The sequence below is a fragment of the Hirundo rustica genome, chromosome 1, assembly GCF_015227805.2.
Source record: "Hirundo rustica isolate bHirRus1 chromosome 1, bHirRus1.pri.v3, whole genome shotgun sequence".
In the NCBI taxonomy this organism is placed as follows: Eukaryota; Metazoa; Chordata; class Aves; order Passeriformes; family Hirundinidae; genus Hirundo; species Hirundo rustica.
In genome coordinates this window covers 119,343,653-119,367,692 of record NC_053450.1, presented here as the reverse complement: position 1 = coordinate 119,367,692, position 24,040 = coordinate 119,343,653, and the positions used below count along the sequence as shown (strand labels likewise).

The window sequence follows — 24,040 nt, the reverse complement described above, 5'->3', positions numbered from 1 at the left end:
AAAATCTAAGAGAAAAGAAGGAATAAAATCCAGTAATGCCACCCAGGCTTTTTATTAATGAATCCTCTGTCAAGGCAATTGCACTGAAAAAACTGGAGGTGACATCTAGTGGGGTACTATTCTGTTTCCTTTTGAATTTTTCTCTGTCTTGGTAGTCTTTTGTGACTCGCAGTGATTTATAACAAAAAATGTTGCCGTCACTTCCTGCTCTCTTGTCGCTTCATAGATGGTCACTAAAATCTTAATTCACATCAGCACCACAACACTGTTAGAGACCAACAGAGCTGTACTGCTTAATTCTTTCAGCATTATCTGTGGTGCTTTGCAAGTCAGAAATATCAATAAAGTAAAACCAGCTAGCGTGTCTCATCCTGCTCTTTATTGCACCGGTGCAAGTCAGGAAAAATATGGCTGAGTCATGCAAGTTATTTTGGTGATGTTGAAGAAGCTTAAACACAGTATAAAAGGTGCCCAAAAATATTGGACAAGGAACAGAAGAAATTATTTTAGATGATCTGGTTTAAGGATTTTAAAATAAATGTACTTATGAAGGAATTTGTTCTGTCTTTAGAGTTGCTTTTCAATAATGGTATTTAGAATGTGATCATGAAATTTAGATAGCTATTTCCCAGTGTTCAGGGGATATCTGTGTGGAAGCATGGTATCACAATTTCTAATTAACTTGGAGCGATCTGTGGGAGGAATCACTTTTTACATCTGCATGTAGGAAGATGATGTTTAAGGCTTAAGAGAAAATGCCATACCTAGAGCTGTGCTTGTGATTATTCTGCATTCAAAGCATGCTTCTATACCTCTTATACAATTAGTATCACTGAGTTCTCCTTTATTTTCTCTGAGCACACTCTTGCAAAAAATTCTGGTATTGTACTCTTTGAATTCAAGCAGATAAATGGTAATGGATTCCATTTTATAATGAAATTATTTTAAACTTTAGGTCATGAATAAGTGAAGGTCTGATATTACTATAAAGAATATTCTCAACAGCTATTTTGATATACACTAAGTGAATTCATATCTTTTCAAAAGAAAGAATTTGGAACAAAATTAGCACTCCTCATTAACAGGTGAACTGAATTGACCACTTTTTTTGAGATAGAGAATAATCTTTAACGTCCTTTAACATCAACATTGCCTCTAATGCCACCATGAGGGTAAAAGGCTTATGATGTCTTTCACACCCAGGAAATACAAAATAAGCTATTACAATGCCTCAATCTCTTCTGAATTTAGCTTTCTTTCTATCTTTATTTTACTGCAAAAATTTTAGGAAGAAAAATCTGTTCCTATTTAATTAACTATAAGATTCATCACCAGAATCATAGGGTAGCTATTTTGCTTTAATTTTTATTTAACATTAGTTAGTACTGTTTTTGATGGTTTTGGCTTTAGTTTGCTGGGGGGTTTGGTTTTGTTTTCTGATGAAAGCCAAACTCCACTCAAAATAGATATTGTTTATTCAGCTTTGGATGCTAATTCTGTGCATAGAGGCACATTTATCCTTTATGAAATACTTTTTTCCAATAAACAATGATTATCTTTTCCCCACATGATGGTGCTCAATTAATGTTAGAGCAACCGAGTATCTTCATAATTCTGTGTTGTTTGAAGTGTGGTTCAATAACTTTCTGAATGCTATCCAATGTGAAATTGTGTTGTTATATGAACATTAACTGTATCTACACAATTCTTCATGAATTATGATTCAGAAATTTTATGATCTTATAAATTTTGAGATTTGATCACCTAGTCACCATTGAACCATATTTTTCGCTTGACAACAGAGCTACCTTTGTCTTAATTTATTTTCTGCTTTGCAGAAAACAAGAGACAGAATCTTCTCTCTTTATAAATCCGATGGACAGAGGAAACTGGGTCTATGAATGTATGAAGAGCTTTTTAACCATAAAAAATACAAATCAATATTGTATAAATCATTAATCTACTTAGTTGAGCAATAGGTATAATGAAATTAAACCTTATCCATGATTACCTATGTATTTCAAAAGGAAACAAAAACATAAATTGCAGCCTAATACAATGGTGATAACAGTATTATTAAACCTTGTGCATCTACCACAGAGCTTTTTCAATACATTAGTGAATGGCATGTCTCTGAACATTAGGTTTGCATCCTTTAACACCATACTAAAAATAAATGAGGCTTTTGCCAAAATGTTTCATGGGTGTCTGCCAGGAGCAGAGAAAAAGTGAGTTTGGAACCCTTAACTTCATTCAAAATATCATCATGTATGGATTCTTCTGTTTGCTTGTAGCTTCTTCTAGTATATAGGAACTTGGTCTCCTCCTGAGTCAGAGGTGCTGACTTTGCATTTAAACTTCAACCCAAACTGTGCCCTGTTTTACAGAGTTTTAGTAAATGCAGCTCTGTTCTTGAAAAGTTCTGTTCATGGCTTATGCACAGCAAAAGGCAGGGGCCAGTATTTCTTGAAGCTCACCAATAATTTATAAGGATAATATTCTTAACATGCACTACTTCAGACTAAATTAGCCTGTTCATGGCAGATGAACAGCAGGTTGCCATTCTTTGCCATTTCCTAGTATTTTCAGGCTTTTTCATAATTCTTTTTTTTCCCACTGGATGCCAAGGTTAACAAACAAATAAGTGGGTGGCAACTTCAAGCACAAAAGTAAGCTGCAGGCAGTCTTCATTAATTTGATTTTCACTAGCTGTTTTCATTTGCATAATTGTAGCAGGTAGGTTGAGGTCAAATGGTTATGCCAGGGAAGAAACTCCTAACATCTTGCTTTACAAGGTAATTCATGATATCATGGAATATTAATAAAAAAATTAGGGGAATGTTCTGTTGGTTAAATTGTAAATGAAGTAAAGTTATGAGCCCAAATGCTACAACATTCAGCTCCTTACATATATTCTGTGTAAAGCTCTGCCCATGCCCACATTTCTGGGTAACAAGCAATAATATAGATTATGCCATGCCTCACAATGTAATGTGCTATGTTGAATGCCCAAGTACCTGTGGATAAGTATGGGGAAATGTATGGCTGAGATTCTATTTATATACTGTTGAGTAATTTGAAGTGGCAAATTTTACTTTCTTAGACAGTCCTCCTGGTCTAAACTGTAAGCCCCTGAGTAAACTTCATTTGCAATCTCTGAATGCTAATGGCATCCTTAAGAGCAAGCAGCAGTGCTATTAGCCCTTAATTTCTCAAGTATGGTAGAGTTTATCTGTAACTCTTACCTCTATATTTTTATGTATATTTATGCTTTTGAATTCAGAAAAATTCTCTACAGTGAAAAAGTCAGGAATATGGAGTGTGAGTTATTTACTGAAATTGTATATAGATTTGTACACAAAAATCAAAGTTAGATTCCAACTTTTGCTTACCCGTCTCTGCCAGCAAAAATAAGGATTATATTGGGCACTATGTCCAGATATTAGGAGTTAATACAACAACATTGAAAGCTGGTTTCTTGAAACAAGATAAAAAATGCCTCTGTTTGTATTTTAATTTTCCTTAAACTTGAAAAAAAAAAAAAAAAAAAAAAAATCAGTGACTATTCAGAATCCCTAGTTTGTTTTCATTTAGAGCTTAAAAATAATTTTCCAGGACTTGATTGCAAGCTTTCAGCTGCTCCTTTTACCTCCCTTTTACATACGCTCACCTCTTGTCTGCTTTTCTTATCTATTTCTTCTTTCCTCACCAAAGTCACAGCCTGTTAAATTTTTCTGCTTTGAGCAACTTTAAGTTTCTTTGTTTTGCTGTTAACTCTCTGAAGTACCAGTTTCTACTAAGGACAATTACTCTGATGAGTAAAAGTCTATAGAATATGCTAAATACAAGTGTAAAATAGGAAGAATATGCTAAATACAAGCGTAAAATAGGATACTGCACTTCAATTTCTCATCTTTTGTAGTTTGAGGCTTTTTGTGTACATTATTTTTGTAATTTGTTTTATTAGTTCTGCTTCAGGGGTATTTCGGTGGTTGTTTTGTGATGCATAAAGCACAAACATAATTTTTAGGAGCTTAATTGTTGCCAATTGATCACAGTACATTGCCATCTCCATAACCAATTTATAACATATGCCATGATTGTGAGTAGTTGTTAAGGACAGCAAACTTCCTCCCTCTTTCCTGAAGCTCTCAAAGATGAAGAGGCTTTCAGCATGTTCTCCTTATAAAGAATTTGGCATCCTTCCCTCTTGTGCATCAGCAGAATTTCCTTGTTGGTAGACCTTTCACTGCCATTGCTATCGCATCACCCTGGCTAGTGGCGCATTTCAATAACTAATTTGTGTTCACCCCTACCAACATGGAATATGCTATGTAACTCCTGTTATCCTTCTTTTCTGAGGTGTGTGTTTGCATAACTGTTTGGCATTCTTTGTCCAAGTCCTAAGGCTTTATTAAAACATTTTTTTGTCTCATGATTAAGAAATTTCTGTGAGCTCTTAATAATGCTCTAAACTTACTGAAGCTGTTATGTCATACAGCCCTCAAAACACTGTGATTACATGTCAGACTTGGCGTGGCCATTTATGGGCTTGCAGACTTACTAGATCACAACTTGGCTCCCCTGGAAAATTGTCACTTTCCCCTTTTGTAATTATCAAAATATAGAAATATATTTATATGTTTAAATGTATATATGGGTTTACTTTTGACTGCCTGTAGTAGGACTAAGAGTACATTTCTTTCTGCTCCACTGTATCTCTTCTTAAATGGTGTTTGGGCAGGACATGGAAAAAAATGTAAACTGAAACACAATTGCAGCAGACAGGCTACAACATAGGAAAGCCTTTCAAAGGTTTGGATTTACCTTAACAACCTATGTTGCTGAGCATTTTGTCAGAAGTGAAAACCTCATCATTCTTTTGAGGGTTTTCCAGGTATTGAAACAAGATTTTCTTTATTTCACAATTGAGTACATGTACTATCAAACCCGACTAAGTGTGACTAGATGGAAAACTATCAATAGAAATTAATTTTGTGACTCTGCTTATATTGGAGCAGAGTCCAAAATTATTTGGAGGATACAACAATATTAACAAAAATTAAAAATTACTGTCATTCAGTATTAAAAATTATATATTTTAAGGACAAGACTGGTGCTTATATACACTTTAAGGACAAGGCTGACAGAAATTTGAAGATTATCAGATAGCAAGAAGCTGATAGTACTTTGAGATCCTGGAGACTTCCGAAATACTATACAGGCAGTCTCTCAGTTCACATGCTACTTCTGAAAAGAGATCTGTCAGCTCTATATCAACTAGTTTCTAAAAGGCTTCTAGCACAAGGTCAATTGGACAGATTCACGATCTCAGCAAAATACTGCTGCACTCTTCAGAGCCAAGGTGAGGTTACCATGGGTAGGCTTTATATTGTGTTAGAAACCCTGTGTATCATCATTTTCTGAGGGGTTTTTACGTTTCATTATCTGTTGTAAATAAAGACCCTTTTTTCTCTTTTGTAATCTGTCTCAATGCTGCTTAAGCTAAAAAGTGAGAATCAAAGTCTTCTAACCATCTGGAGAAAGAGAGAATCCTAAATAAACAGGAATAGCAAAAAAAATACAAATAGCAGTACTGTAAAATAGCAAGAACCCAACAGCCTTCCTCTGCACAGTGACTTTGTAGATTAGGGAGTGTACTCCCACTTCTTTTCTCTAGGGTCTCTTAGTCCTCAAAGAGCATGAGGAAGTTTTGCCATTGCTGCTACAGTAAGTGAAATGACTGTACTATGGAGAGTTATCTGGCAGCATTTAAAGAGCTATGATACCAGTCTGAGCAGGTTACTCATCTGAATGTGGAATGCCACTTCCATATTACTATTGTTACATATTTATTTATTTGCATTTACGCATTAGACCTTCTCGGCTAGGATATGTATTAGTTCTCTCTTTGGCTGGCAGGAAAAAAAAAAAAAAAAAATCAGGAATTTTTCAGGGAAGAATGTTGAAAGAATGTTATAGGATGCCACAACAATCACAGAAAAATGCCTATTCCTTAAATAAATGAAATAGCCTCAACATGCAAATAAATGCCTGAGGCCACACAACTGGTGGAGCATTATCCATGTCCCAGTCTCATCCTCCAGAAGCATTTGCTATCCATCAAGGATGTATCCTTTCAGCAAAGTGAGAGCTCGTGCTTTACCCCGCGATATTGTTACTCATAAAACAGGGTCCCGGTGACCTGAGATGCCTGGGACCCTTCTCAGGTGCTAGAGCCCAAATGTGTTTGAGCCGGCCGGGGGCGGAGGAGGCTCCGCAGCCGCCGGTGCCTGCGCTGCCCCGCCCCACCCGGCTCCGCTACAGGTGGATAAAGGTGGCTCTTCCCCAGCTCCCTGCTCTCCTCCAGCCCGTCCTCCCTCACGGCGGCTCTCCCCAGCGCCCCCCTCCCCCTTGCCTTAGGAGGGGTGCGGGGAGGGGGAGCGGGCGCTGCCGGCCGGGGCGCGGCTCCGCACCTGAGCGCGGCTCCCCGGGGCGGGAGCGCTCTGCGGGGCCGGGGCTGACGAGCGGGGGGCTCCCGGCGCCGGAGGCGGCGCGGCGGCATCCCCATCCTCCTTCTCCTCCCTATCCCTCCGCCTCCTCCCTCCCTGCCTTCCCCCGGGCGCCCTCTGCACTTTCTTCTCGAACCACCCTCGTAGACAAACTTTGATGGGGAACCTCGCACAGCGCTGGAAAAATGCCGGTTATGAAGGGATTACTGGCACCCCAGAACACCTTCCTCGACACCATCGCCACCCGGTTTGACGGCACACGTGAGTCCGGGCTGGGGCTCCGGGCTCCCGGAGAAGGGGATGCGGGGCGGGGGGGGCATTGCCGTACGGTGGGAGCTTCCTTTTCCCTCCCCTCCGTCCCCCGGGGGTTTCCCTGGTACCAGAAGCCGGCAATGAGGAAAGGGGAGGCGAGGGAGCTTCCCAACCTCTCCCGCTCTCCTGTCTGGCTTTTCCGCAGCTTTGCGGGCGAGGTGGGCTCCAGGTCCCCTCCGTCTTCGATCCCCCGCGCTGAGGCTCCGAGGGGGCTGAAGCCCGACTCCCTGCAGGAAAGTTGTGCGCTGGACTGGGGCTTCCCCGGGCAACCGAGAGACCGCCTGGGAAGGGCACGCTCAGAGCCTGGGCAGGGCTTCGCTAGGAGGTTTGGGGAATTTTTTTTTTCTTAAGCACCCCCAGCCTTGAGGGGGTACGAAATCTCCCTAAAAGGTGAGTTTCTGTAAGTCAGGGCTCGGCGTTGACAGCAGCTGTTGCAGGGCGTTGGTGAGGCAGGCAGGCAGGAAGGGGCCAAGGCCCCTCGGCGGTAGCGGTGGCAGCGGTTGCAGGACCGCGGACAGGTCCCGGGCCGGGTGGGTCCCGGGCCGGGCTCCCCTCCGCCGCGCACGGCTCCTCCCGCCCGGCCCCGCCGGGCAGCTCCCCCGGCCGGGCGCTGCCTTCCCCTGCGCGGCGGGCGCGCTCCCCCTCCGCCCGCGGGGGAGGACCCGCCTGCATCTTGACTTTTCTTTCTTCTTTAATGGGGCTCGCACATACTAAAGCATATAAAAGGAGCAGGGAGATAGCGGATTTGGGCCAAAATGGACTGCCCTCCATCTACATTCCCTTTTAAGAAATCTAGACATCGATAGTGGAGAATAATCAAAGTCAGATTTGAGTTGCTGTTAACTGTTTCTTGACTGAAAACATTGCGATTTAAATTGGATTGATATCTTCCGACTAAGTATTGACATTTCCTCTATGGTTCAATTACCTTGCGATTAAGAAAACTGAACTGTGATTATTGAATTTGTGAGTTGTAAAATGTCAAGAAAATGATGGAGTCACAGAGATCAATTGCAGAGAAGCACAGAACTGTATTATAACTGCTCTGCTAGTCTGAGGATACACATGTAATTATGATCCAGGGTTGTGTGTAACTGATACTTCACTATAAAGCAATCTCTCATAAGATTACTTTGATGTACCTTTAAACTCCTTTGACTACAGAACTCAAAATCCTTTCCTCCATCCTCCACCCCTTTATTTCTACAAAGCATGTGGGTATTTACCGTGTATTGAAGCATGCAGCTTTTAGAGTTTTGTTGCTGATACTGCCGTTTGCCAGAAAAGCAGTTCTTCCCTTCTTTGTGCTCAGGACTCTCCCCCTTCACAATGGTTTCCTTTCAAAGGATGGAGCATACCGCCTGTGACCTGTATGCACAAACACTTCACATATTTCTTCACTGTTCTTCAAAGATTCAATTTAGCAAGCAACATAAGTGATGGCATCCAGGTCTCTTATTAAATAAAACACCAGAAAAATGTCTAATCCCCATCTTCTCAGTGACACCAACAGCCAAGTGTGGTAGAAAGCTTGTTTCTTAGCTGTATTCTACACCCAAATTGAGCTGCCTTTTTAAGCCAATGATTTTGCTGACCTTCATGAAGTGAAGTACTGACCTTTTCTTAAACAAAAAACAGACCCCAGCTTCTTACATTGAAATTTAATCCTAACAACTCATCTGCTTTCTCCTGGGATATAATTGAAAAAGAATGTAATTACGTGTTTAAGTTCACCAGAAAGTACAGCACATTATCCATTTATTATAATCAGTGAAATATTTCTTGTTAGTTAGTTTTCCAGAATTTGGCTTAAATATTAAGCAGGTGTATTCTAGAAGTTTTCATGGTATGATTACTAGCATGCAAAATATTCCAGGACATTCACGCAGAAAGATGTTTTATTAACTATATGGTCTTACATCTAGAAAAACTTTGCAGGACGACACTATTCTATGGAAAATTGCTGGCATGCCTCTTAGTATACAGAATAACATAACATCTTTAGAGTGTTAGAGTAAAGTGATGAATCAACTTCATGTCACCTGAAACAAAGTTTCAGAAATAGAAACAAAGTTTCAGTTCAGAAACAGCTCATCTGCTTTGTTGCTTTGGAAATGCTAAATTTAAATAAAAAATCTATACTTTAACAGGACAATAAAACCCCATACATATATTCAAATAAAGAAGCACCGTTTTCAAAATTTGTATACATATCTGACCATCAAATAGAAAAATTAAAACCAATTTATTTTTCATTTAAATTGCCTGTCACTGGTATTCCTGAGCATGCTCGGGTGGCTAAAGATAGAAGTAGTACCCATGGCTAATCCTTGCAGGGATCAGTCTCATGTCTTACTAGTTTTACAGGTGATACAGTCTGTGGAAAAAGCAGGACTGATACATGGCACTGAACCTGAGGCTATGTTTCATTAACTTTGACCTCCCACATGATGATATTTAAATATTAAAATACTGTCTTATGTCCAATGTTTGTTTGTTTGTTTCCTTTTTTTACTGTTGTTTTAATATACTCTGTAGTTAACAGACCTTTTTTCAGTTTAAGCCTCTGGGAAGGATATATTATGTTGTCATCAGTGATAGACTAATCCACCAATGCATCTTTAGATAAGAGGGATAATTCTAATTCTGGGCAAAAGTGCAAGAAGGGATTCCAGATAATATTAGAAAATATGCTTTGCACGGAACTTTCAAAATTTCATTGACAAAACTTTTTAAACTATACTATTGCAGTGATTTATGTCTAATTAGTAGTTACAAACTGCATTATAAAATACTGCATATCTCAAAAAATGTATAAAACAAGTTCTTGGCAGGTTTGCAGGTTCTTCAGCTGCTCAGATTTCTCCTGGCAGATTTTTTTTTCAGTATGTTACGCATAAGTATTCCTTGCATATAAAACCAATAATATGTGCTAAAGAAAGCAGTTAGTTTAATTTTGGGGTTACTATTAGCTGCGCAGGAGATTGCAGAGATCTCCTGAAGATTTCCCACTACCTGTGTTGCACATGCGGAAGAGCAGCATTAAAGGTTTGCTCCTCTGGATTTCCATGGCAGAGCTCTTGGTTCTGCCTATGTGTTGTTATACCAGCACCTCCTTCCAACTCAAAAATATCTTTTGTGTTCCTGATATCTTAAGTTGATGGTTTCTCACAATGTTTTCCCTCCTCCTCCCCATCTAAAATGTAAACACCAAGTCATCCAAAGACTTTTTTCCCCCCCTCTGTTAGTAATGTGTTTATCGTCTTTATGGAAAACAAGCACAGCACTTTCAAATGAGTGGTTTGTGGTTTAGGTGTTTTGATTTGTTTAGTTTTGTTTTGATTTTTAGATTTTTTGAGACAAAATAGCATTTTGAAGTGTGAGAATATTTCAAATATGAATCTATAATTAACCCCACCACCAAATATTATGAAAGTTAATGTCTGAAGTGAGTTATTTCACTTGTAGCTTCTGAAAGGAAAATTTGCATATTGTTGCTTCTTAACCTTATTTAGATTAAGCAAAGTATTTAGAAATAGTTGCATCGTAGGAAATTATGTTCCGTTCATTTCATATTTATATACACACTTACATAAATATTCTGCATGCACTATTTATTTATTTAAATAGATTAAATACACATCAAGGTGGTTGTTTCTGAAAATTGGTGAGACTTTCTCAGGGAACAAAATTAACAGAGATTCAGCAAATAGCCTTATTAATTTGTATTCAAAAAAACCACAACAATTTTGTTTATGGTTATACCATGAAATGACAGCTGAATTTCTATAATTATCTCCTCTCTGTCATATGTGATCAGATTCCAAATTAAGTGTGTACTTCACATTCTTATTGAAAATTTTACACTATCCATCTAACCTGAAGATCAAGCTGGGTAAATTTGTTCTTGCTCAGTGTCAATGGTGATAATTTGTTAATTGCCTATTTGCTGAACAACTTCTAAATTCAAATATATTTTTCAATTAAAATCATGCTCAAGTACTTACAAAATGATCTTTGCACATAAGCAGCAATTTTTGTAACTGTTTGTTTGGGTTTTTTTCTTCCTGATAAAATGGAATCAGCTTTCCGATTGTTCAAGTTACCCTTAAGGTGTGATTGAAAGGTACCAGATGAGAAAATACAGATTTAAACATACCAAATGGGATGTCAGCATACTTCTGCTGGCACTGTAGGTATAACCAGGTTGTCTCTTTTGCATCATTGTCAGTCGGTACAGAGCTAAAAGCCTTTGTATACAGAGATCTTTCCAGATTGCAGGGTCAGATTCCTCCCCCACTCTTTCCCAGCTCCCCCCAGCACTCGCTCTTCTGTCTCATAAACAAACTGGTGATGTCTGCTAAGTTGAGCCAATGAACTAACACCTTCTGCAACTTTGTTGTCAAATTCTGTCTCATTCAGGGTGAATCCTATCCTCTCTACACCAGTCAATGTGCCGCTTAATAGTATCACAGAAACTTCAAAAGCAGAAAAGTGCTTCTCCCTCAAACAGGCTCAAGGAATTGCAGCAGTGTCACATGTAGCGAAGCAACAACTGAGCTTCCAGGAGAAGGAAGCTTTTGATCCGACTCCAGGATCAGGCCCACCTCGCAAAGACAAAATATGCTCCAATTACAGACTGGGAGCAGAGTGGCTGGAAAGCTGCCCAGCAGAAAAGTACCCTGGGCTGCTGGGTGATAGTAGCTGAATGTGAGCCAGTGTGTGTCCAGGTGGCCAAGAAGGCCACTGGCATCCTGGCCTGGATCAGGAATCATGGGGCCAGTAGGACCAGGGCAGGGATCATGGCCCCGTACGTGGCACCGGTGAGGCTTCACCTGGAATACAGCATCCAGTTCTGGGCCCCTCAGTTCAGGAAGGACATGGAGGTGCTGGAGTGGGTACAGTGCAGGACAATGAAGCTCATGAAGGGTCTGCACAGAATGTCCTGTGAGGAGCAGCTGAGGGAGCTGGGGTTGTTTAGCTTGGAGAAAAGGAGGCTCAGGGGAGACTTCATCACTCTCTAACACTGCCTGAAAGGAGGCTGCAGCCAGGTGGGGATTGGTCTCTTTTCCCAGGCAACCTGTGATAGGATGAGAGGACACAGTCTCAAGCTGTCCTAGGGGAGGTTTAGGTTGGACATTAGAAAGGAATTCTTCACTGTCCCTGGAGATGTGTAAGGAAAGCCTGGACAGGGCACTTGGTGTAAACGTGGTTGTGTTCAGTCATAAATTGGACTCGATAATCTCAGAGGCCTTTTCCAGCTGAGTGGATTCTGTGCTTCTGTAAAATCCTGTGACAAAGGAAGGGTGACTTAAACTATGGTAAGCACTGTTCAAAGTCAAAGAGACTTCAAAGCAGTGGAAAATCTGACAATCTATCAAACTGTCCCTCTGAAGGAGTAAGAGCAGGGAAGCTGGTCTAGTTCTTTATCATAGAGATGAAGTGTTAGTCAGAGGGAAATTTCCAAAGATGCTTCTACTGTTGCCCCTATGTTAATGCAGAATTACACTAATGATGCAATATGTGCTTTTACTTGTATCCTTGAACAAGTAAATAATGTGGTGTTGTGAATCAATCATTTGTCACTGAAAAATATAGTCAACACTAGGAGGAGTAGTGCCAGTTCTCAGCTCAGAGCCCCCAAAAAGCAGATCTTCCTTTTTCTCTACTTTTCTCTGAAAGACTTGACCAGCACTGCACCTTGCTGTAGCTCCATTGCTAAAAAAGGCAAATATGATTTTTGATATAAACCGGGGATTGCCTGTTGGAACACGTGTGGTGTTGTTTCTCTTTGCTGGAAGTAACCAAGTGGCTAGATTAGGCAGCTACCTGGCAAATCTTTTCCTCTCCTTTTGGTGCAAGTTTGAGGGTGTAGAAATTCATAATTTAAGGTCAATTTATCTGGTTACCAGTAGTTATAGTCACATTTGATTCTAACTTGAGCTGAAATTGGACCTGAAAGATGGAACTGGAAGGGTTTCAAGGCATCTTAAGACCATGTTTCTTAATTTTTGAGTTCTGGTCCTAAGGATCTGATTCAAGCAAACAAAAATGTGTTCAGGCATTATTTTTAATGTACAACCACTTTAAAATCATGACAAATGATCATTACTGTATGTTTTATTCAGAGTCCATGTTATTTCTAGAGAAAATACTGATGCATTCAAATTCTCGGGTGATATTCTCTTATTTTTTGCTAGAAAGAAATAAGGATGGTAATTCTGCAGTTCTTCTATTCAGAGAATATATAATTCACTAATCACACTAATCTCAGTTAGTGTTATAAAGTTGAACTAATAGTACACATCATTACTTCACTACAAATAAACCCTCTATTTGAATTTTTAAAAATAGTCATTAAATAAGGTATTTTTTTTTTTTTTTTTTTTTTTTCCCTGAGCAACAAAGGATATTATCTTCTCTATTGTTTTTGGGTAGAAACCTGATACACAGTGCAGTGATCAAAAAATCTGTATATTTGAAGTTACATATCTATAAATGAACAAGTATTTTGTGTGAGTGGAAGAAATTTTTTATTGGTTCTAAACTATAGATGATTATCTGGATTGCCACTAGGGAGTTTCTGTAAATGTCCCCTTTTTTCTTTCCCCAGACATATACTCTTTTTTCTCTGTTTATGCATTTCAGTGAATAACTATGTTTACTCTGAAAAGAGATTTCTCTTATTGTTATCATCACATTTGTACTTTCAGCTTCTATTTTATATAATTTTTTAAAATTTTATTTGTGCAGGCAGCAATTTCATACACACTCCCAGTTGTTTTGGATGTAAAGGAAAGATGGTCAGAGTATTTTTCAGGGCAGTAAAGAGTAGAACTACAACAAAAATACTGCCTCAAGTACATGTACAAGTGTAAGCAAAGAGATGTACATGAATATATTAAAATAAATCAGTCAAGATATGGGTTTTTAGAGCATTCACTGCTCCTAGTACTATACTGAGGAAATGGATTTTTGAAAGAAAAGCGAGGTACATGAATTACATATGCTGTAGCCTGGAAAAGGTTAACAAAGGCAGTTGCTACAGAAGTTTTGCATTATCAGAAGCAAGCTCATCTCACCTTGTGTTAAAATGACTACAAGAAAAAATCAAGTAAGGAATAACTTGCTCACAGAGTAATGTTGTTTCTTGCCCACTCAATCTAAAAATAAATAAGAAATAAGGAAAAGAAAGAGTGACAAGGGAAGAGGGTTGGGGGAAGGGGAGGCACAGTGAGATAAAGAAACAAACAAAAAAAATTCTCAAATCTCAGAGAGGAGAGAGACTTCTTTAACAGTGTAAAAAAAAAAAAATTCTTTTGGACTTTATATTGCCAAGAGCTTCTGTCTCCTTCTGTTTTCTGGGACTGATAGTAGTATTCAAAGACTTTGGAACAGGTGTTGTTCTTAAAATACTGCTGCATTAAACATTGAACTTGACATTAAATATTGTCTGAGCATCCCTAAAGCTTAATGCTGGCTGTCAATCATTTCATTTCAAGGACCGCTGAAGACAATTGTGTTATGGAGAAATATGTTGTCTTCCCTGTTGATCTTTTGAAGAGAAAACAGCTTCCAGTGTGCCAGCACTCAATTCACTTTCTCCTCAGGTCTTATTTCTGATGACTAGGATTCTAGGATTGTTTTGCTTTTTTCTCTTTTTTAAACCTATAGAAATACCGAAGGATTCATCTGAGCAGAATAGACCTGAAATTCATTGTTATAACTTTTTTTGGTGGCCTTTTCTTTTTTGCCTTCTGTTTCACTCAAGAGCTAGTTATGATATGTGACTAGGCATCTTGTTCCAAAGGTATTAAAGAGAACTCTGAGCTAGTCCTTTTGTGATTTATTTGATGTTTAGAATGAGAAAATTGTCCTCAGACAAGCTTGATTTTTTTTTTTTTTTTCCCCCTAAATGTCAGATAACTCCTGGACAAGTGACAAGTGTGTTCATAAATTCTGCTTTTTTTCACATTTTATTTAGGAATTTCTCACAATTTAGTTTAGGAATTTATAGCAACATGAAAAACAATGGGGAAACTATATTGTTTTAAGGGAAAATATTTTTGCAGAAAAAACAATGTTCTTTGTGGAAGATCAAAATGACTCTTTGGAGACTAAAAACCTTCAAAAGTCAATAATAATCACAATGTATCAGTGACAAGTTGTTTCCTCTTCTTTTGTGTGTGTGTGTTTTTCTAATGATTGAAACCAAAATACACAACATTTTAATCCACATATTTCTCTTTAATATACAGATTACATTTGTGAGATAAGACATTCACTGCATTTATTAAACTGTATTGTTTCTTCATTGTGTTGAAAGATCTTGAGGTTTGGAATTTGGACTTAACATTTTCTTTTTTACACTATTAGAACAGTGGGAAGAAGAATGTACCTCATAAAACCTGTAGTTATAGAATTATATGTTAGGTATTTAAATAATTAAATGTTCAATGTAGAAAAGAATAGTTAATAAATATTAATGAAAGGTCTTGAACTACACATTTGCCAAGATTAAGGAAAACTAACAGGATCACTGATTTACAGAGGAATATATATAGCTATAACTTGTGACTCCTTCAGTGCTGTAATAGTTGGGTGACAGCATGGGAGGAAGAAGGTGAGAGAATAGTGTGGTTATGCACTATATTTTGGGGGCCTTTCAAGGTCTTACTGTAAATTTGTGTTTGGGATTTTTAAAACATGGTTTTAATGGCCCTCTTTGAAGCAGAACTACAACTCTCTTCTTAGTCATGCTCAGGAGTTGCTTCTGCATTGGAAACAGAAACCAGAATGCATTAGAAATCCTGGCTGTCTTTACTACCTCTTTGTATTTTTACAGAAATATTAACCAAAGCTGTTGGTGTTTGGTTTTGGTTTGGTTTTTTTTATGTATATGAGATGTTTAGAGTTTACCAGGAGGGTAACTTGCAGAGTACGTACCTGAGAGTGGTTAGAGCAAGGCATGGTCCATGGATCTCTTGCCAAGAGCTTCCTGCCTGGAATTAGGCAGGTGATGCTCTTCTACTGTACTACACTGAGTACTTTCCCTAAGGAGAGGCATGGAAGGCTTGGCTACCCACATCAGTTCTGTGAACTCACTGCCATGCAATGTGAGACAATAGACAGGATTGCTCCTTTACACACTTACAGGTGTGCCAAACCTTGTGATGGTTAAAGCATATTTCCAGATTTTCTTCTGGTAGGGTGGAGGTTTGCATCCAATAATTGTCAATTCCCTGTAAAGGCCTGACATTTTCCTCTCCGAATCCGTGATTTTTCTTTTTTTTTTTTTTTTTTTTCTTCAAATTCATTAGCAATTACAGTTAATTATTAATTAACTTATTTTTGTACCTGTGGAGAGTAGCCATAAGTGATGTCTGAATTTTGAAAAAGCAGTCCCTTATTCTCTAAGATGCATTAAGAACCTTTAAAAATCCCAGATTATAAGCAACCTTAAACACAACATTGATTTTTTTTTTTTTTTTTTTTTTTAAGCTTACTTACAGAACGAACTGGAGTGGTGATTGATTTTTAGAGGTAAGGGACGGTCCTGGGTTGTAAAGTGTACAAGAGATCTTTGGCCATGAAAGAAAAAAAGAAGGCAGTGACTGTGAAGAAGTAGAGATGGATTGACTGACGGGATTGCTGAGTGAGCAGCAGGAATGCTTTGGAATGAACTGAATGCTTCCCCACGCTGCTGATCGATCCCTGCAGCAGAGGCAGTGATCAACAACAGTCAGGATGGACAGGTGGAAATTACTGCAGACATTTAAACACATCAGTCATAATTCTTATATAAATGAAACAGGAAGGTGTTGAACTGTGTTCATACTACTGTCAGCAGGATCCAGATGGGGATTTGGGATTTTGGTTTCAATTACAACTCAGTGTTAATCATCAAATTAGATAGTGGGAGCAGTGGCTCTTGGAGAAATGCAGAGACTTAGCTGCCTGCATCCAGTTGGAGCTATCTGAATTGCAGCTTTTCCCCCTGCTTTTGTCCTGATTAAATAAAAACAATTATGTATCAAAAATGTGCTTCCTCTTGACACCAACGGTATCTTCAGAGAAGCAATTGTCTATCTGGACATTTCAACACTTTATTTCAAATATGTAAATAGAGAAACATATATGCAGGTGATAATCTACTTTAATTACAAAGAAATCATGCTTCAGATAGGATAAATAGTTCATTTTTCTGCTCATGTGTGTCTCCTGGGAATGATTGCTTGAACTGTCAGGGGAGCTACAGGCCTTCTGTTTGTGTCTTTTGTGGTGAATAATTGTAATATTGCTCATTTCTGCTGGCTTTTTTTGTGAGTATGCTTTTTAAACATAAATAATCAAAACCTGATATTGTATTAATCTCACCTGTATCATATTACTGAAGCAATAACTTTGTATAAATAGGTATGATCACTCAGAGAAAAAGGTGGAAAAAAACCCCAAACAACAGGCACTCTATGGAACAATAAGTCAGATGTGATGTACAGGTTAATAGTTCAACTGGCAGTCTCACAAGGGATGAGCACGAGGAGTGTCTCTTCCAAGGAAGCAGCAGACTAAGTTCAGGGAAATAAAAGTAATCCAAATAAATAAATAAATAATCTGGAATTGTAGTAATTATTTTGCTGTTTAGCTTTATTATTCATTTTAAAACAAGTTTCCTTTATATGCATTCAGTATAGACAAGGCCCTCTCCCTGAAAGGAAGACAAAGGCCAGAAAGCCCAACGGTAGAAATACAGTGTGACCCACACCATGATGGATGGATCTTAATAAGCTGAATTCTAGGAGCTGAGTGAAATAATTACAAGTAAAGCTAAGAGGTTAGAATTAATTGGAAGGATATTATCAGGTTTTTCCCCAGCCTGATATGGTTGATATGTCAGTTTATATGAACTGTCATTGAAAATAATTCTTCCTATTAAAGGTCATGAAACATCTTCTGCTACCTTTACACATTCTGTTTTATGCTGGTATGACTTTCTAAGAGAAGGAAGAATGAAGAAGGAGGAGGAAGCTTTTTACATTTATAGCGTGAAGGCATTGGTTTCTAAACTTTTTGATGCTCAGAAGTCTGTAAAATTGATTGTTTGTATTTAATTAAGATGTGCATAACTATTTATTCAATGAACTATTTTTCTAAAATGAAATTAATGAGAAAGGATCCTTGTAATGGTGTTTCTTAGTTTGATAGTAGCTGGTTTTCTAGCTATTTAGTTTTGACATATTCTTGAGCTGAAAACAGTGATTTTATTCAATCTCTTTTAATGCTTAGAGTATTATACCAATTTGCACAACAGTTGAATATTTTGATGTTCATTTATCATGGCTAATTCATGGCTTACAGGGAGAGATTGTGAATGGCACAATAAACTAAACATAATAACAGAGCAGTTCGCTCCTGAAAGCAGGTGCCTCCTGATAAGTTTTTCAGGCTTGACAAACAAAGTTTGACAGTGAAATAATGCAGTGAAGTGTTCTAATAGTTTGGCTGTGCAAAAAACCTGAATCCTTCCTTTTTTGACAGACCAGTGTTTTCTTTGGCACATAATACAATTCCGTCTTGGGCCACATAACACAGGATATCTCTGGGGCTGGTGATGAAAATTTGGATATGTCTTCAGGCAGGCTCAGGCCAACTGCAGGGCTTGCTGTTCCGCTGCAGGGAAGCACCAATACTTCCCTTGTTCTTGGAACCCCTTTTACAGATAAGTCCTTTTATAACAAATCAAGTATCAGAGCTGATATCTACACAAACAGTGTGGACACCTGACAGGAAAGGGTCTAAATTATGGCATTGTGCGACTGCCGTAGGCCTGTATGCTGGGATTACAGGGCAAGAGTAAAGAGCTGTTCTCTGCATTGGCAAGAAAGTCAAAAAGTCCCCAGAAATAAATCAAATTTTCTACAGAAATTTAATTTCTTTCTGGTAGCACTGATGCTCCACAGTAAGGGTTATGTTTGTACACTTATTAAATCCTCAGTAGTTCCTACATGAATTTATACTTACACTTAAAATCAGTTATGTGATTTTATTATAGAAAACAAACCAAAATATATTTCTGAAGCCAAAAATTTTATCTTCATTTCTTAATTATCTGAAATTTTGGATCAATCCTGAAATTTTATCAGGTTTTAAGCTTTAGAAGTAATTTTCAGTAGCCTTTTACATTTTGTTACTCAAGAGATGTCATGACGACCAAAGTAATTTCAAGACCTCTTGTAGTATCTAGGTAGTTCTGTTGTTAAAATGTAGTGCTAGAGTGCATAATAGCTACAGCAGAAGAGAAATAGAGATGTAAGAAAAGGAGAGGTTGTATCTTATTTTCAAAAGTGCAAATTACTATGAGAGTTACAGATACAAGACTTTCACCACTAAAAACCTCCCCTGCTCCTTATCGATCCCATTCTTGCCATGAAAGGCACGTGTTTTACACCTAGGGTGTTTCACACCCTAAATCCTTCCAGCGTAATTACTTTATATGAATGGAGTGTTGCATATGAGAATCATAGTTCCATCTTTACCCTGTGTTTCCAAAATTACTCTTATAAAAATGATATCCTGACAAGACCAGACTAGTTGGAAATGTTAAACTTGGCTTAAATTATGCTGATGACAAACAGGAAGGAACAAAGCATATAACTAGACAGTCTAGGCCACAGAAACTCATCTTGCATTAGAAACAGAAAATATCTCACTTTTTCTAATCTTGTAATGTTCTCAATCACAGACTTGGAAGAAATGAAGAGGATTTTTCACGACACGGGATTTGTGACAACCTGATGAAACAGCATGTCTATAACGAGCAATTCTATCTTTACTTGCAATGCATATCTTTCAGAACACAAACGCTCAGTCAGCAAGACAAAAATTTTTCATATAAATGTGGTTTTAAATGTCCAGGAAGAAAAAATGTTCCTCTAAAAATGTACTTTACTTTCCAAAAAGTTGGTCTAATGACACAGCTTTCACATAGCTTTCAGACCAAAATCATAAAGCAAATTACATAAATGTTTAAAAAGAAAAAAAGCTTAAAACTAAAAGAGGAACCCAAACAAACTTACATCTGTGAAAATGTGGCAATAATAAATTCATGTATTTTATCACATTGATATATTTTTATGTCAGAACTTCAGAATTGCAATATTGGGAAGCATCAAAAACAGAGTGGCTTTTACTGATATTAACTGGATTTTCTGAGGGATAACTGAATTTGCTTTTAGTCTACTGAAAGTAAAAATAGAACTACTATGAATATTATAAGGTGTCATAGTGTGTTTTCCTCCTTTCTACATCATCAGGACCAGAACCTCCTCACACTTCAAACAAATGCACTTATCTGTTTCTTCAATGTAGTATCTTTTTTGATTCCTTCAATTCCAACTGGATACTAGTGCCCCAACCTGACTTTCTCCCAAGACATTTCTTGACCCAGCTCAGATCGGTTGGAAAATTTCTTTTGCCAAGTATGGGAGAGTTGTCCCTGAAGTGTGGGGACATTCAGCTGCTTCCTCATTCACTAGACTAAATGTAAAATACTGGGAGTTTTTATTTTCATAAATAATACATAGGTTCAGTTCTGTTTTGTGAGAACAACAGCCCAAGCCCAAGTTCTTCTCTATAACTGAAACATAAAATCAGTGAGGAGAAAAAAAAAAAACCTTTAGATCCTAGTCCTGGAGTGGTCATCTTTAATATGCAATGAACATGGTACCAATTCAAGTAGACATCTAGCAAATTTTTTTGGATAATCCTTTTCTCTTTGTTTTTTGATTAATATTTTTTTCCTAATTTCACAAAGTTCTGAAATTCTAACATTTAACATTTTCTAAAGTATCAGATAAAATCTCTTCAGCCCTTGCAAGTATATGAAAGGGGTAAAAAATTATTTGGTGTGCCAAAGAATCCTTGTTTACCCTTGCAGTTGAGCTGCTGTATGAATATTATTTAATCCAATACAGTCAAGCTGACACTGAAATTTTGTGAAAATGGGGCATGAGTAATTTCTCTCCTGGCTGTTTTATAAAGCTTGTTGTATCCCTTCTTCCCTGATAAATATTGCTGAAAATAGGCAGGGGATTTAATGTTGAGAAGAGAGGAGATGGGGAGAGGAATCTGAGACGTATGGGAAACAGAGTCACGTAAGTCCTGTTTGCTTTATTACAAAAAGCAGCAGTACATTAAAACTTTCTTGAGAGATTCAGCAAGCATGGGCAATCTGTAGCAGTTCAAATATCACCCTTTATAACACTCTGAAATAGACACCTAACTGATACTGTATTGAAGCTTTTCAATTCAAGGTTTTTTTGGTTTCAGTAACCTAAAATAAATGTGATACATTAATTCTGAATCTATTGCTGTGAGGGAGAAAATAAATTAGTTGAAATGCTCAGAAGATAGTCATATATGCTATTTGTCCTTCTTGCTATTTTAGACAGGAGGGTTTTTTTTAGCACTGAATACGTCTGAAAGGTATGGTGAATGTGCCACTATTTTTCTTTCTTTAACTGGTTCAAGGCATTTGCAGAATGGAGTACAGGAAAGCACTTTCCTTTCTTTTGTCTGCAGAGGGAATCTTGCATTCCTAATCTTTAGTGCTTCTTGGATGCACTCTAATTAGAGGTCTAAAATAGACTGTATAACTCCCCTTCGTAACTGCATAAAACTTATAAGAATCTTGTAATAGCTCCTCTCAAATCTCTCACATCTGGAAATAGTGAAGCCAATTATATTTGAGAGTTGCCTTTTTCTGCTTTTATGGAAGGATATTGCATAACACCCTGAGAATCACACCTCTTAAAAGAACTGATTCAGAAAGTGAAAGAGTGGTCAAAAACAGAGCCACCTAGTTTTTTGTCTTGCATTGGTTTTTTTTCATGCAGAGACTTGAGCTAATTTCATCAATAGAAATTACTGCCTAAGTGGAATAATTTATTTGCTTAAAACAATTTAGAAATAAATGACACTTAAATGACTTTTTTAACAACATTCATTTTTACACTCTTTCAGTTAAATCATCTATGAGCACACAAAATGAAGCAGCTGGAGATAGTTCTGACACTTGAGAGAAGATCCAAATTTATAACCATAAATTTAACCCATCTGGGTATGAAGAATATTATTTTAGATATGTGTGATGTCAGTAGCAGCCTTAATATGCACATCATGTATTTTCTGATAATTAAACCATTATTTGAGTATATATCCCATTATTTAATATCTTTAATATTATTGAATACAGTTTTGGTTTTACCTAAAAATGTGCTTGAGGAGTATGAACTAAGCTGGTTTTGTTATTAGGATCAAAGTCTGGTTGTTGTTTGTTTGGGTTTTTTAAAATACTAAAATAATCTCTAATGTAATGAACAATGAATCACACATTGTAAGATACTCCTAATCTTTCAGGCAATCTTTTGTGGTTTTCCCCACGAAAACAATTTCTTCCTAAAATAACAACATTATCTGGCATGCGGTGTCTGAACATCATGTACTTACTATGTTCTCTGTTGTTCTATGCAATGGTAAAAATGATATCAAAGTAGTTTCCATATAAACAGAACCATTGATTTATAATATTTTATGCCATTAAGTATTTCAAAATAGTTTTATCCTCTGTTAGGAAGAGTTATAAAGTTATGCATTTATAACACAAAAATCAGCAGAGCAGAAATACTTTCAAATATTCCTTCAGAATTAACAATTGTAAAATGCCAGAGCTTTATCCTTAACAATGAAAAATAGGACAGTTTGGTTGCCTTGACCTGCATTCATACTTCCATGGGTAGAAATGCAGTAATAAGGAACAAGTCCCCCTGACAGATCTCAAAATACAGATACTAAATTATTTTATACATAATCATCCATGTCTGATGAGTCAGCATGCTATATATAACTTGCAGTGCATTTTTTTATAGGTGACTTCGTAATTGGAAATATAATTTTCAGATAAGTCTAACAAATGAAGTCAGTTTTAAACTCGAATTTGGAACTTCTGGAGGACCAAATGTTTCAGTGTCTTTATTAGGAACACACTTACTTCCCAGGCACAGGGAAGGGACAGGCGGGTCCAGATGGTGTTTTCACCACCTGAAAAGTGTCCTTCTCTCCATTGATTAGCATACAGAAGTAAAGAATAAATGCCTGAAATTTGACAAAACAAAAGGGGACGACTAGTGGTCTTTTTTTCCCCTCTGTTTAAATGGCCACACAGGCCACAGTTATGAAGTTCAATTATTGAAGAATATTGATTATGTTAAATTAATGAATTTAAAATATATTTGTGTATATATACTACAGCCAGTTCTAATTGCTGCAGTGATTGAATTCAAAACCAGTTCAGAGATAAAATTTCTTTCTGACACACCAAGTTAGTATTGATATTTGAACTTAAGTCTACTGGTTGTATTTATCAATAGTAGGTTACCTCTGCAGAGCTGTGTACCAAATTAAAACTGGGAATAATATTTCATGGGGTTGCTCTGATTTTACTTTAGGTCCAAACTGAATTCTGTTTTTAATGAAGCTAAATTGCAAATTAAACCTCCTGTATTACCCTCGGCTCTCAGTGCAGAGGTAAATAAAACAGATGTAGAAACAGATGAACACTAGAAGCTGCCCACTCCAGGTTACAAGGAAACACAGGTGGGCCAGGAGCAACTGGGTTGTTGTTTGCCACTTCCCTCATGTTAGTTCATAATCCCGTCGGCCTTTGGGAGATTATTGTGGAACAGGGCAGTCCTGTAACAATGTTTCACATAGTAATAATCAGGAAAAAAAACTCTTTCCCAGTAAACAGAAGGAGTTCTGCGCATCTATTAATCCATAAACCTTTTCAGGGTAAACCCTCTCAGGCTGGAAATATTGGCTGCTTGGCGCTGTATGCTCTCCCTTGCTGTTCCTCAGGAACTTGCAAGCCCAGACTTCAAAAAGGAAAGAGGGCTGAAAATGTCGCTCCACAGATCAGATCTTTCATGGATAGAATATTTTCCATGGGAATGTTATCCTCATCTCTCTTGATACTGCTTGCAGCTGTGCAAGGTGTTTAATTGCATAATGGGAAAATACACAGGCAGCAGGTTCATATGAAGTATTTGATGTCTGTGCTTTGTAACATTATTATTAATTTAATTCAAACTAACATACATCATTGCCTCTTGTTAATGAGTTTGCATTAAAAATGCAGTGTGGTCTGAATAGTTCATACA

General features: G+C 37.5%; 1 protein-coding gene across 3 annotated transcripts in view; it reads left to right on the top strand.

Moving 5' to 3' along the window:
• The window catches only part of KCNH8 (potassium voltage-gated channel subfamily H member 8), a 206,885-nt gene that overhangs the window by 20,322 nt on the left and 162,523 nt on the right, over nucleotides 1-24,040 (top strand). Inside the window, exon 1 of one of the 3 annotated variants that reach the window (XM_040081914.1) lies at nucleotides 6,545-6,773. The exons of the other annotated variants lie outside the window; for them this stretch is intronic. Coding sequence (XP_039937848.1) covers nucleotides 6,698-6,773 — 76 coding nt within the window. The 5' untranslated portion in view covers nucleotides 6,545-6,697. Of the gene's footprint in view, nucleotides 1-6,544; nucleotides 6,774-24,040 lie in introns of those variants that run through there. 3 annotated transcript variants of the gene reach the window in all.